Below are 13,113 nucleotides of genomic sequence, written 5' to 3' on the forward strand. Positions count from 1 at the left end.
TGGCCAAGAAATGGCCTCACACTGTGAGAATACTTTGACAGACACTGGAGTTCATATTTGGCTCAGTTTCTGCAAGGCCCCCTCCACCACTGTGTTTGACAGTTGGTACGAGGTGTTTGTGCTGATATACTCTGTTAGCCTTCACTAAATGTGGTGTTGTGCATTATGAAACATACATTGTTACAGAAGTCTTGTGGTTTGTTCAGATGCAGTTTTGCAAACCTGCAAATTTATTTATTTAATGTTGTTTTTGTTTTTTGTAAAAAACACTTTTTTTCTTGCAACTGTTACAAAACAAGCCATACCTGTTAGGTCTTTTTCTGTTCTAAAACTTTGACATTTGACATGCTAAGTGACACTTGTGCATGTGGCGTTTGGGTTCATTGCAGTTACTCTCTGCATTGCACCATCTGACCTTGAGGTGAACTTGCTTGGATGTCCATCCCTGAGAAGACTCACAACTATCTTGAATCTTTATCATTTCTACATGGTTTTTCTCATTACAGAAAAATGAATTTCTGTAAATTGCCTTACAACCCTTCCCCTCCTGGTGGATAACTACTGCATGGGTGACTGTCTTTCAGCTGGTAAAAATTGATTTAACCCCAACTGATGCAATGAGTAGGTCATTTCATAAAAATAAAACAACAACAAAAAAACCCCAAAACAAATAAAAACATCAAAACAGAGATTGTATGGCCGTGGGAAAGATGTTAGTCTGTTAAAGAACGGTCAAATTATTGGCATGCATCAAGCAGAGAAAGCATCTAAGCAGACTGCAAAAACTGATGAAACTGGATTGAGAACTGTCCAACACATTACTAAAGAACAAGAGATGTGGTCAGAAGAAAATCCTGAATGATTGCCATCTGCGATCACTTATAAGTTAGTTAAAACACAGGGAATTCAAGGTATTGGGACTGAACAGTTTTGTAGTTGTGTGTGTGTGTGTGTCTGTATATACTGTATATATTTAAATATATATGGACACTTTTGGAAACTCAAAAAAATATGTTGTGATTTGTTGCTGTTCACGTGTTTCAGTGACTGGACATGGTATAGAGACTAACAAATACATTATACAAAGGTACTTCATTTTTATTCCAATTCTAGTTCTTATCCTTTTATTATTTTTTTTTCAAAAGAATAAAAATCGCACTTATTGCCAAAAAAGGGGATTCCAGTCTAATCCACTTTAACTAAGCCAGTTAAAGGTTGCCAAAATGTCCCATTTCTTTCCATCCAAATCCTTTCCTTCAACTACATATGAGTTGTTTTGGTGTAACCTTTCAACCTCACAATGAAAATCAGCATTATTAACGCATTATTAACCTGTCTCAATATCTTAATGTTGTTGTTAATATTTAATGCAAGAAACCATATTTTTAAAACTATCTTTCATTTCACATAACCCATTTTTGAATTGAAATGTGCAATAATAAATCAGGACTGGCTCTCAGACACATGGCTTGCATGATAATGACAGGGTTTAAGTTAAACTTACATAATTGTCTGTCCGGGGAAAACTATGCATGTTTAAGTCCGGCTTTCTTTCTGCATTGTCAAACAATGAAAGAGATGCATTTTCCAACCTTAAGATCCAAAACATTCAACATTCAATGACAGGCTGCATGGAGTGTAGATTTGTGGTGCGCGGCCCCCTCTGTAGGACGATCCCCCCCCAAACACACACACACGCGCACACAAAATCTCCTAAAAGAGCAGGATTATTGATCAAGAGCAGAACAAAGTTCACCAACAGTTGACTCTCACTTTCTGGCCAATCTAAGGCTTAGAGGCGGGGAATAGAAAATGTGCAAGATGATACATATGTGCTTCAGTTCCTCAGAGGGGAAGCGGCAGTCGGATCTGACTTTCTCTGCAGGGAAGAACGAACTTTGTGAAGATGGTTTCACTTAAATCGCCGTCTCTGATGCCGGTGTCCTGTACAGAGGCTCTGCTCGGTGTAGGGTGCCTGGCTGTCGCTGTCCTTGCCTTCCTGCTTGTTCGCCAACTGGTCAAGCAGAGAAGACCCCCGGGGTTTCCTCCTGGTCCATCACCCATCCCTATCATCGGAAACATTTTTTCTCTGGCCACTGAGCCGCACGTCTTCCTCAAAAGGCAAAGCGAAGTTCACGGACAGGTAATGGCTCGAAATGCCTGACACCGCAACGCTTATTACGTGAGTGCACTGCAAAACTGCGTGCGCGATTTTGTAGGAGCGGTTTCAGACTTGCGTACCACACATGAACGCACACACACACACACACACACACACGCCTGGGATTAGTTATGAAACGAACAAAAGAGACTCGCCCTAATATTTGGAAAACTATAGCATATGGTTGGAGGAGGATAACTGGCTCCAGTCAAGGGCTCCAAGAAATAAACTAACTGAAATGAGTGAGAGAAAAAGAGGTGCAATAACTGTAATTTGCTGTTTAATATAGCATATGCAACATATCAGTTTAATGAGAACTTGATCAATTTGTATCTTAAAAGTGACATGGCAGAATTGAGCTACTTCAGCTGAGGTTGTTTCTGAGATTTCTGATTTACTGGATAACTATTAGTTGTCAAACAAACTCAGGGATGCTTGATTTAATCTTAAGGCTTACAAACGATGCAAAACCCATCTCAGAATACACAGATTGCAAATGTGGAGGGCAACAAATCTTAATTTTGAGACTAAAAGTGTTTCACAGGGTTGCATTTTGAGACCCATTCTTACACATACACACACACACACACACACACATATATATATATATATATATATATGTTTGTGTGTGTAGAGAAAATTCAGGAGAACGTCCATATGCTGATGACAATATTACTTAATATTACTTATTTACATGTTACATCTCTAACACAAGCATTGAAAAATAGACAATGCATGGAGTGTATTGTTGTAGTAAAGGATTACCTCCTGTACTGGTCGTTATTGCATGAAACTTGTGAAGACACATGTAGTTTAATAATTATGTTGAGCAAAGGTTGCGCTATGATTTATATTATGCTAAGGAACTTATTCAACATGCCCTGCTATTGTCTAAGTGAATAAGTGGGTATAGAAGATGGATGGATGGATGGATGGATGGATGGATGGATGGACTTATTTAACATTCTTTTTGGCATGTTCAGCTCTAGGGGCTTCAGAGAAATCTCCAGCACTAAGGTTCATTGTACACAGTTGGATAAATCACTGTCTTTGATAAGTGGTTAAAAAATGTGTGTGAAGAATAAAATATTTAGCGTTTTGTTCTGTGTACTTTTCAGATCTTTAGTCTTGACCTAGGAGGCATCATGACTGTGGTATTAAATGGGTACGACTGTGTCAGGGAGTGTCTTTACCATCAGAGTGAGGTGTTTGCCGATCGACCATCGCTACCTTTATTTAAGAAAATGACTAAAATGGGTGGTAAGATTCTGTTATACTGATGTATAGTTTTTTGGAACAATACCTTAATGCCACACTTGCATTTTAAAATGATCAGCTTCTCTTTTCTTTTCTTAGGGCTTCTTAACAGTAAATATGGCAAAGGCTGGATTGAACACCGCAAACTGGCGTGCAACTCTTTTCGTTACTTTGGCAGCGGCCAGAGGCAGTTTGAGAGAAAGATCTCAGAGGAGTGCATGTTTTTTGTTGACGCTATTGACGAACACAAGGGAAAGCCCTTCAATCCCAAACATCTTGTGACCAATGCAGTATCCAACATCACCAATCTGATCATTTTTGGGCAGCGCTTTACCTATGATGACTGCAACTTTCAGCATATGATTGAGATATTCAGTGAGAATGTGGAGCTTGCTGTGAGCGGCTGGGCCCTGCTCTACAATGCCTTCCCTTGGATTGAATATTTGCCACTTGGAAAACACCAGAAGCTGTTCCGCAATGCTGCTGAGGTCTATGACTTTCTACTAGAGGTCATAAAGGGATTTTCAAAGGGCAGGGTGCCCCATGTACCACGCCACTATGTTGATGCCTATTTGGATGATTTGGAGCAGAATGCAGGAGATCCCAGTTCCTCTTTTTCTTATGAGAATCTCATATATTCAGTGGGTGAGCTCATTATCGCTGGCACAGAGACTACAACCAATACCCTGCGGTGGGCGATGCTGTACATGGCCATGTACCCCAATATACAAGGTCAGTTGTAGCGGAGGCATGAGAGGTCGTACGCATACATATTTTTTTTAAAGTAATTCATTAATCAATGATACAGCTAAATAAATACTTAATAGTCTCTATTTTTCTCTGCAAAGAGAGGGTGCACAGGGAGATTGACAGCGTGTTGGCTAACGGTAGGGCATCCACACTGGAGGACAAGCATAAGATGCCCTATGTGGAAGCAGTTCTCCACGAGGTCCTTCGCTTCTGCAACATAGTGCCCCTTGGTATTTTCCGTGCCACCTCTCAGGATGCAACAGTCAATGGGTATACAATCCCCAAAGGCACCATGGTGATCACAAACCTCTACTCAGTACACTTTGACGAGAAATACTGGAACGATCCAGGTGTTTTTGAACCACAGAGGTTTCTGGATAGCAGTGGCAACTTTGTGCGACGAGAAGCTTTCCTTCCGTTCTCCTTGGGTTAGTGATTGTGTTTTTATACCTACAAAAACTCTATTTTTGTGAATGAAACACTCATCAGTCAGTGGCCTTTTCTTTATGTCCATGTGGGGCCCTCAGGAGTTAAATATGGGCTATGTGAGTACTGAGTGGGCATGGGCTTGAACTGGGCAAATTTTGCAGGTCTCATGTGGTTTCAGTTGTGAAGCCCATGTGGGCTGGCTGTATAAGCCCCATGAGGAGGGATATAAGTGGGCTAAGTGGGCATGGGCATAAACAGGACCCATATATATATATATATATATATATATATATATATATATATATATATATATATATATATATTTTTTTTTTTTTTTTTGTTTGTTTTTTTTTTTTGTTGTTTGTTTTGTTTTTTTTTTAAATGTGGGCCCCAGGTGAAACCTAGTCAGAACCAACTTGAAACCCATATGGGTAAATACAGTTGAGGGCACCATGGAAATTGTGAACAATCCACTTGGGCCCCTTATCTGCAGCCCCAATTTAACCCATATGGGCCCCACATGGACATGTTGGCTGGGATTTAAAGTTATAGAAAATGGTTTTGAATACCTGAGGTTCTTACATCAGTGATATTAGCAGGTAGTAACTGTATTGGCCAAGAATCAACTAAAGTCAAGTTATCAACATAAAAAATTATTGCTTATAATAAAGCATAAAAAACAGTCAATACACTGCACAGATATATAATATATATAATATATAAATATACTGGATTTCGTTATTTGCTTAATTAATCAACAGTTCTATCAGTTTTTAAAAAGGTTGGAAAAAATAAAATAAAGTAAAAAGAGAGCGTGGTGATTTGCAACTCATTTGACCTCCATATTAAACTCAAAATATATATGAAAAAATCAAATGTTAAAAATGAGAAATTGTTTCCCACTCTGTTGTACAATCTCTTTTTAACAACAATTTGCACAATTTTGGGAACTGAGGCAATCAGATTTTATTGTTTGGAACATTCATGAAGCTTTCACGGATGAGCAAGGTATCCATGCCTTGTAGCTGCTTTCAAAATGAAAACATGAATATACTTGGGAAGAGACACATTTCTAATAAAGAGTCCATTTTTTTTCTTTGAGCTTTGTTCAATAAGATATAATTTAAATGTTGTGCAAATCACTTAATTTTATCTTGCTTTATGTTTTGTGTGGAGAACACTTCTTCCACCAGCATCAATGTTAGAATTAGTCATTTTAAAGAAATAATTGGCAACAACAGGTCAGAGGTTATCCCTGCAGCCACGCTACACTACTTTCATAAACATTATTTAATAGATAATGTGTTTTCTTATCTGCATCACTCACTGTTCTTTGTTAAACTGGTGTTTTCTTCCTCCTCTGTTTTTAAGAAATTTACATGTATTTAATGCTTTGCTTGTATGTGCATGAGCAAATCTAACTGAGCAAATGTTCTGTTTCCAGGGAGGCGTCACTGCCTGGGTGAACAGCTGGCCCGAATGGAGATGTTCCTCTTTTTCACCACTTTGTTGCAGAGGTTTCATCTCCAGTTCCCTCCAGGAACAGTTCCAACAGTCGTTCCCAAACTAGGAATGACTTTACAGCCTCAACCTTACTCCATCTGTGCTGTGCGCAGGCAACAGAAACTTGACACTCCTTAACACGAGTTGACATGGCTGTTGCTATGGCCTAGGCATTACGGTATTTCCAAAGGATAGTCAGTAATACAGGTGCCCCTCTACATCTGAAAAAATTCATCCAGTTTATTCAGCTACTATTGATTTTTCAAGTGGGCAATATGCATATTTGCAGAGTACTTTTAAACAGCAGGGGAGGCAACAAGTACTGGAAGGACATCCTGGGAACACAAATGTGCTATTGATTTAATTCTCTGGGCTCCTGCACCTGGAAACTGAAATGTCTGTGAACCTTGGCGCAGGGGAGATGATTTAGGCCAATGATTTATAAAACAGACGCCCATGATGGTTCATAGCCCTGCTGTTGAAGGACAGCTACGGACAGATAAATGACACCAGTTATTCATACAGTATGTGTCGGGCGAAATGGGACTAACAGACTTTCCAAGAAAGTTCTGAACATTGTGTATTGGAGCTGGATGGGAGCCAAGCTTTACATCATCTGGACTGACTCTGACCCCATCTCCGGGGATGGTGCTATTTGGAAAATCTTTCTCTTAGAAAGCAAATGCAACCCTGGTGGATTTCTAGAAACCGACTGTGCAACAGTTTCTACCAAATGGTGCTTATCAGTTGTAACAATGTACTGCATTTGTGCACGATTAACATTTTTTTGTGTGTGTTTTTGCAGTCTTGGAGGTGCAAGTGTTTTTTTGTTTTTTTTTGGTATTCATAAAATGTTACATTGCTGATAACTTCCTGTCTATTCTTTTAGCTATACATAGAGCTCAATGATCTATCCGTCTAACCTATAACTGCCAATACAGTTCTAGCATAATACTTTGTCTATATATATATATATACATATATATATATATATAGTATCTCACAAAAGTAAGTGCACCCTTCACATTTTTGCTAATATTTCATCATATTTTTTTCACAGGACAACACTATAGAAATTAAATGTTGACATACTGAATATCAGAGTTCAGTTTTTATAGTTTGGTGTCCTGTATATCAAAGTTTAATTTCTATAGTGTTGTCCCATGAACATATATAATTAAATATTTGCAAAAATACGAGGAGTGTACTCACTTCTGTGAGATACTGCATATATATAAAATACAAGTTATGAATTGAAAATGGCTAAACACACCACAAGCGTGTCAGGCAAATACTGACATAAATTTAATAAAGCTCTAATATAACCAGAGCATACACTCCTGCCCCCCACCCCCACTTAACCACAAAAAATCCAACCTTTTCTGAGCTGTAACTATAATTTACCTTATATGGTCACTAATTGGGCTCTTAATTGTAGATAAACATCTTTTTAGGTCATTCCGACAAGTCTTACAAACAAAAAATACAGAAATCTGTAATCGGTGGCATTTCATCAAGGCAAGAACAGGTGGAATGATGTATTCACATGTTTGGAAAATTCTGAGAAGTTAAGGATTTCCTGTCTCACCGCAGTAAAGAGAACTGAAATACTAAGAAGCAACTGGTCCTGTAAAGAGGGGGAAAAAGCTCAGGAAAACTCAAAGCAACCACAGCCCCAAATGACAAGCACCACAAAGTCACTGTGCTGATGGAGAGCAGAACAGCCCTTTAATATCTGTTACAGGAGTTAAGAACTAGCAGTGGGGGGTTTCTACAAGAACCATGACCCATAGACTTTCAAATGAAAGTTTTCATATAATAAAACAGCATGTTTTTGAAGACCCAATAAATGATTCCCCCAGACTGTAATGGCACAACAGTAAAACATGGGATTGATATGGTGGTCTGGGATCACTTCTTTAGTGCGGTTGTCAAGTGTGTCTATCAGATATAAGAAGTCGCTAACTGCTGCAGAATACTAGACAATTTTACATCCCTAGCTTTCTTCTGAGTCACTGAAAAGCTCTTGCTGGTGAAAACATGAATATATGATCTCTCAGCATGACAATACATCTGCACATGGTCCAGTGGGTAAATGCTTTATAGTGCGTAAATCAATATCCTGCATAGCCTGGTTTCTGGACAAAGTCCAGATCTCAATTCAATTGAGAACATATGGGCTTATGTAAACGGTATGCTGGGAAGAAGTGTTCCAAAAATGAATCCTGACAGACAGAACTGACCATTTTAGATGCAGGAGGTTTTCAACAGCTCATTTGTTTTTTTCAAGAAGAAAAAAAAACAAAAAAAAAACCACTACTAAATTTTGTTGCAGTTGTTCAGTTTGTTCACTGTGTTCATGTTATATTTCAATGTTTTCATATATATTTTTTAATAAACTGGAAGACATTTAAAAGTATGTTTTTTTAATTATTATATTGTATTTAAAAATAGCATACAGATGATTAGACCTTGCATTTTATATTCTAGTATAAATGATGCTGGTGATTGCATGCTGTTCAGCTATCATCTGCACCAAAACTAACAAAGATGTCAGTCAAGCACAGTTTACAAGTGAAAAATCTCCTTGGAGGATCTTTTAAAGTGTAGGTGTAAAGTGGGTGTTTTGAGGGTGTTCCAGGCACTCTGTTCATTTGATGTGGCATGGACAAAAAAGAAAATGGTATATATTTTGAGTCCACACACACACATACAAACACTAATAAAAATCAATGAGAACTGCTGATGCTTCAGGGGTGGTGTTTTATGACAGCTATAAATAACAACAAAAATCTGTTGTCCCCACAATGTAGATAAGGGTGAATGGTTACATTAGACAAATGTACGGATACTGATGCTACATAAGGGTAACAACCATTCATAGATGTATTTATGGCACAATCATCAGAGGACACTGTGGTTTGAAAGACTGCACAGTGAAAAGCCAACATACATTTACAACTTAATGAGTCAGAATATGTCAGGTCTGAAGCTACTAAGGCTTTTATGATCCAGCTTGGGTCCATGTGGAAAAAAAAACTGAAAACAGGATTGTCAGAATGTATATGGCTCTAACCTGAGTCCAGCTCTGACTCTCACCACCGTCACTGCAAACTTTGATCCTGGTTGGAATTTTTGACTCAATGCGTTGTTCTTGGATGAACAGTACTGGAGCCTGGAGAAATGTTGCCTATCAGCACATCACAGCCCACACATTACAAGAAGTAGGGAAAGTTTGGCACTAGTCAGGTCAAGTGATACAACAGAGACAGAGAGAGTTAATGGAGGAGGCAAAAGTGGTTTTGACAGAACATGGGAGAGGATGAAATCAAGTAAAATCTAACTCACAAGCCCCCCCCCCGTTCCACATCTGGAAAAAAATAAACACTCTGCAGACACAAAGGTAATTACAGGATGTACATGTCAGCTGCATGTAGAAAACAGATGCATTTGTTTGATTATTCAAAAAATATATATTTATATGCACGCTTTTTTTTTTTTTTTTTTTTTTTACAGTGGCTAAACATTTGGTATTAAAATGTGCACATTTTTATCCGCTTTTTGACTTTGAATGTGTCAGTTTACACTGCTTGCTTAACATTGTCTGCAGAGATCATTATTTAATAAGGAGATAAAGGAATCTATGACTCAGTTCTGCCTTCCCTTTGTTAAAATGTCTTTTACTAGTGGAATGCCAAGAGTTATTAGACTAAATTTGAGAACTAGTAGTTTTTAACCTGCCTCATGCCACTTCATGAAATATATACGTATACAAACAAAACCAAAGTGACATAAAAGCCTGTATCTCTTCTTTACACACTGGCCGAGTTGTGGGTTTTGACAAAACTCTTTGAAGAAAAAAAGTGGAAAGAAGAAGTCAGATGTACATTTAGTTTGTCTAAACATCAGCATCTGCCAAAAAACAGAAACACACATTTAGTCTTTTTACTGTTGGTTTAAAAAATGAAAAAATAAAGCCATATATACTGTTAAAGGACTGCAGAGCTATTTGTGTTGTGTTACTGCAGGACATTTGAAGTCTGCTGACAATCAAGATCAGTTCTTCTCCAGTGAGGTTGTAAAAAGGTTATGCAAACAGTGTACGAATGGCCAGAAGACAGCACATACTCTACGCTCCTCTCTCATAGAGGATTTCAATTGCTTCAATTTGTTTGTAGTCAAGTTGTTCATTAAGAGATTACAAACTATTTCAGTCACCCAGATTTTTAATTTTCTTAGTTTTTAAAGTCTTTTTCATATTAATGACATAAATTCCTGCAAAATAATTATTCAACTTTGCATGAATCCTGAGTAACCTTTAAAAAATACTTGTAATCAAAAAAGGAACATGAAAGATCCGTTCATTGAATCAGCACTCCTGATCTGAATGCAACATGTTAAACACCAGAGGACATTTCACTGATTTGAAACCAAATATTACTAAAAAAAAAGGACACACAAACACACACAAATTACATACTAAAATAATTAAAAAATGTGCTCTCTTTCTCCCTGCTCATTCTATCACATTCCTGCCAAAAATATGCACACACTCAAAATAAAGTACAGAGTTAAAAGGAAAAAAAGACAGGTGGTACACATGAATAAAAGCATCAAAAATGATGCAGATATAATGCTATAAATCAGTCAACATTTCAATAATGTCTCTGTGACTGAGTCTGATACAGTGTTTCGTGTCGCCAGCAAGGAGAGAGAACTACACAAGCCAAGGCTCTGGGCCAATATGGACTCAGTAAAGGTTCCAACAGGCACATCATTTGAGATATATTTTTTCTATACACACACACACGCGCATATATATATATGTATATATATATATATATATATATATATATATATATACATATATATATATATACATACATATATATATATATAATTTAAAAATATACCTGACATTGAGGCTGAAACAGTTTCAGTCTCTTGTCTTCCCATAAATGAACTGTTCGCTTTGGTAAAGGGTATCAATCACTTCATGATGTTGCCTGCTTCAGTACTTTTCCTCTACCTTTTATTTTTAAATATACAGGGATCATTTTGTACCTAAGGGAGGTGTTAATGTTAAGCGCTTTGCATTCACGGCAGCATCACAGCCTGATTACCATGGAGGGTAAGTTAATGCTGGACCCTGTGCACATTCTTCTGCACCTTTCTCTTCAGTTCTGGTACTTTTTTGGGGTGCACTTGACTCTCCATGGGGTGAAAGTGCATAGGGGTTGGGCCCCCACCGTTGCAGTAAGGATCCGCTCACAGTAGTAAGGCCTTTTTGTTTCTCCAAAAAACAATGTGACTGCTTAAGCATTTGAGTGTCTGCACAGTGAATCTTTCAGTATGTGTGTGTGTTTGTGTGTGTTCGTGAGAGAGGGAGCAGTGTGTTTATGTGCATTTATCAACTGTCTCCATGTCAGTTAAAGGCAGGTGTTTGTGTCAGGTTCGCGCCAGGACTCGTATCCTGACACGACTTTCCTCTGTTCTCCTGCTACTGACGTTCCTCTCCTTCCTCCTCCTCCTGGATGACCTGGATGTCATCTGAGGAAGAGGGGGGCAAGCTGTCCGGCTGCTGCTGTTTACCAAGCTCTTTACTCTTCTCCTCCTCCTCAATGATCTTCTTCCACACCTTGTGGTTTTCCGTCAGGTGCTGCATTATGCAGCAGAACAATCTGCGATGACTTTTCCTCCTTCCTACAATAAACAATAAACATACATATGTTTAAAGATAACTGGAATTATCCAGAGCCACAAAGAATGGAAGTAAATGCAGTTATACTGATATCTAAATGTCATTTAACTAACTTTGGGGGGTGAGAGAATATAGTAGAGAGACAAGTAAAGATGCAGCTTAAAGAGTGACAGGGAAAGAGAAGATGCAGGAGGTTAAACTGTGAAAAAACTTTGTTCTTTGCTAATAAAGACATGCAGCTGTCTTTGAACAGCATATAAGCATGTGTGACTGAAACTGCTGTGACAGACAAACTTTGGGTATAAATCTAACCTGGTTCCAGCTCATCCTCCAGTTCATCTTCCTCATCCACATCTTCATCTGTGTCTATGTCCCCCTGTCCCTCATCGTCATCTTCATCTGAACCTGTTTCATTAATCCAGTAGCCGGGTAGCAAACCAGCAGCATCGTAGGAGTTACACAGTGGTCCCACAATATGGGTGATGAAGGACTCCTGTAGCTTGGCCAGCTGTGGAGAGGAGCGGTCCATGAAGGGGCTGATGGGTAATCCCAATTTAGCTTCTTCATCTCCCTGCAAATTAAAAGCAGACTTTAGTTAAAAACAGACCTTCAATGGCAACTCTAGATACTTCATTTGAGATTCATCCAGTGTTCCTCAAATTCAAGCTTCCGTGTGCTTCACTGTCTCCATAGCAACAAAAAGGAACACAGCTGTTAATGCATGGCATCCTTTCCATGGCTGAAAAACGTTTTCATGTTAAAAGAAGAGTATTATTTGGACATTTGTGGCACTATGTGTCATTTAATACTGTCTTTCTCCACAATGGAACTTTATTTCGTGCATTTTATCGATTTTATTTCAGCTTTTTCTTTTTGTTTTTATTTGATTAAATTTATTTCTTTTAATCTTTTTTTTTTATGCACTTGTATTGCTTTCTGCACCCTGCTGTAATGTTTAATGTAAAGCACTTTGAATTGTCTTGTGCATGAAATGTGCTATACAAATAAATTTGCCTTGCCTTGCCTCTTGTGTTTGCAACTTAAAGACAATTTGGTCAAGGATGTATGAAGTTGGTTCAGGTAAAACTGTTTGGCTTTTTGGGCAAAACTGTTTCACACTACTACATGTGGGTGTAAAGGCAGCTCTATGTAAGTATAAATTATATCCAGTTTTATTTAGATAGTGGCAGTTAGTTCACTACAAAAGTTGTGTCTGGGCACTTTATATAGAGAAAAAAAACTATTTGCTTAGCTATTTTTCCTTTTTTTTTCTTTTTCTTATATACATACTGCCCTTATATACATGGCTGCC

The 13,113-nt window shown here is 38.1% G+C and overlaps 2 protein-coding genes across 4 annotated transcripts in view; one reads left to right on the forward strand and one right to left on the reverse strand.

The window, feature by feature from the left end:
* Positions 1–1,692: 1,692 nt before the first annotated feature.
* LOC121647251 (vitamin D 25-hydroxylase) lies at positions 1,693–6,659 on the forward strand. Its single transcript, XM_041996556.1, has 5 exons — positions 1,693–2,143; positions 3,280–3,421; positions 3,518–4,150; positions 4,267–4,596; positions 6,042–6,659. Exons 1-5 carry the CDS (start codon positions 1,907–1,909, stop codon positions 6,236–6,238), a joined length of 1,539 nt encoding a protein of 512 aa, XP_041852490.1. The 5' UTR covers positions 1,693–1,906; the 3' UTR covers positions 6,239–6,659.
* A 2,184-nt stretch (positions 6,660–8,843) lies between these two features.
* The window catches only part of pde3b (phosphodiesterase 3B), a 62,708-nt gene continuing 58,438 nt past the window's right edge, over positions 8,844–13,113 (reverse strand). For all 3 annotated transcript variants that reach the window (XM_041996349.1, XM_041996272.1, XM_041996426.1), the window contains exons 15-16: positions 12,114–12,372; positions 8,844–11,803 (exon numbers count right to left, since the gene is read on the reverse strand). In XM_041996349.1, the coding sequence (XP_041852283.1) occupies positions 11,601–11,803; positions 12,114–12,372 (462 nt within the window). In that variant the 3' untranslated portion in view covers positions 8,844–11,600. The remainder of the gene's footprint in view (positions 11,804–12,113; positions 12,373–13,113) is intronic.

Source organism: Melanotaenia boesemani, chromosome 1 (genome assembly GCF_017639745.1).
Source record: "Melanotaenia boesemani isolate fMelBoe1 chromosome 1, fMelBoe1.pri, whole genome shotgun sequence".
In the NCBI taxonomy this organism is placed as follows: Eukaryota; Metazoa; Chordata; class Actinopteri; order Atheriniformes; family Melanotaeniidae; genus Melanotaenia; species Melanotaenia boesemani.